Below are 1,501 nucleotides of genomic sequence, written 5' to 3'. Positions count from 1 at the left end.
CGCGTTCCTGATAGCCTAGTAGTCAGTGAGGCTGTCAATCAAAACGTGTGTGGGGGGGACTATAATGTCAGTCAGAGATAGAATAATCCCTCTTTTTGTCCGTTTCCGAACGGATAATGTCCCGCCCACTCTTGTTTCTATCTCTGATTGGTCAACCTTGCTATTACTCATAATGTGGGGCGCGTGCCTGGTGCGAACGCCCGGGTGGGTGGGGTGAGAACAAAATCTCTTCAAGTCATTGGAGGGTGTGCTGTCAATTCACCCTTCTTTCTCTCCGCGAGACGTCACTCAGAGTTGGGGGCGGGCCTGCGACCAGAACGTCGTGGGAGGGGGCGGGACAAACTTTTTGATCGGCTCTCTTGCCCGTCCGTCCGACCCTCGCGGTCGTTGATTGGTTTGACCTCCCGTCGATCCCATTCGGTCATCCTCGGATTGGATGTGGTCGGAAGAGGCGGGGCGGGGGCGCGGCGTCAGCGCGCGGGGACGCGGCGGGGAGGGACGGCCCTGAAATTATTTTTATTTCTTTGTTTCCAAGGGGAGGGGGGGAAGCGGAAAAAAAAAAATCTCCCCGGCCTCGAATGGTGGCGCCGTGAGCCAGGCGGGTCCGAGCGAGCGCGGGGCCGGGGCGCGCGGCGGCGGCGGCGGGAGGATGAAGCGGCGGAGCGCGGACTGCAGTAAACTCCGGCGGCCGCTAAAGCGGAACCGCATCACCGAGGGCATCTACGGCAGGTACCGGCCGGATCCCCGCTCCCCTGCCGCGGGTGCGCCTACCCCGCCGCCCCTTCGCGGCCCCTCCCGCCCCGCGCCGACTAGCCCCGGCCGGACCCTTCCCCCGGCCCGGCTGCTCCGGCCCCAGCGCCGCTCGCTCGCTCCCCCGCCCCTCGGGATCCCCATTCCCGGCCTGTCAGTGTCCGCCCCTCCCCCTGGCAGCTCGCTCCCCACCCACCCGAGGGACGCGGCCTGTCAGGACGGAACAGCCCCTCCGTCCGCCCGGCTCGCGGCGCCTCGCACCCCCCGGCCTCAGCTGGGGCCCGGCCGGGTCGGCAACCGCCGCTAGGCCGCACGCTGGGCCCGGCCGGTTGGTTTCCTGGCGCTCCTGCCCCATGCCGAGCCCCAATGACTCCGCCTCGCATCCCACCGCTGAGCCCTCCCGCCCAATGTCTCCTGCGAGCCCCGCATCGCATCCCTTCAGGGCCCCCCCCCCACTGCCTCCTCCCCCATCGCCTCCCAGCTCTCCCCCACTGCCTCCTCCTCCCAGCTCTCCCCCACTGCCTTCTTCCTTCAGGGCCCCCCATCGCCGCATCCCTTCAGGGCCCCCCCCCCCCACTGCCTCCGCCCCCATTGCCTCCCTTCAGACCTCCCCCATTGCTTCCCTTCAGGGCCACCCCCCCCACTGCCTTCCCCCCATCGCCTCCTCTCAGCCCCCCCCCCCCCCCGCCTCCTCTCAGCCCTCCCCCATCGCCTCCTTTCAGGGGTTTTCATACTTCACCTCCTCCCAGCC

At 67.8% G+C, this 1,501-nt stretch overlaps 1 protein-coding gene across 1 annotated transcript in view; it reads left to right on the top strand.

Moving 5' to 3' along the window:
* Positions 1 to 453: 453 nt before the first annotated feature.
* The window catches only part of MACO1 (macoilin 1), a 49,038-nt gene continuing 47,990 nt past the window's right edge, over positions 454 to 1,501 (top strand). Inside the window, exon 1 of the mRNA XM_005302056.5 lies at positions 454 to 729. Within this exon, the coding sequence (XP_005302113.1) occupies positions 650 to 729 (80 nt within the window). The 5' untranslated portion in view covers positions 454 to 649. The remainder of the gene's footprint in view (positions 730 to 1,501) is intronic.

Source organism: Chrysemys picta, chromosome 23 (assembly GCF_011386835.1).
Source record: "Chrysemys picta bellii isolate R12L10 chromosome 23, ASM1138683v2, whole genome shotgun sequence".
NCBI lineage: Eukaryota > Metazoa > Chordata > Testudines > Emydidae > Chrysemys > Chrysemys picta.
Note: the sequence above shows the minus strand (reverse complement) of the source record. Positions and strands in the feature narration are given on the sequence as shown.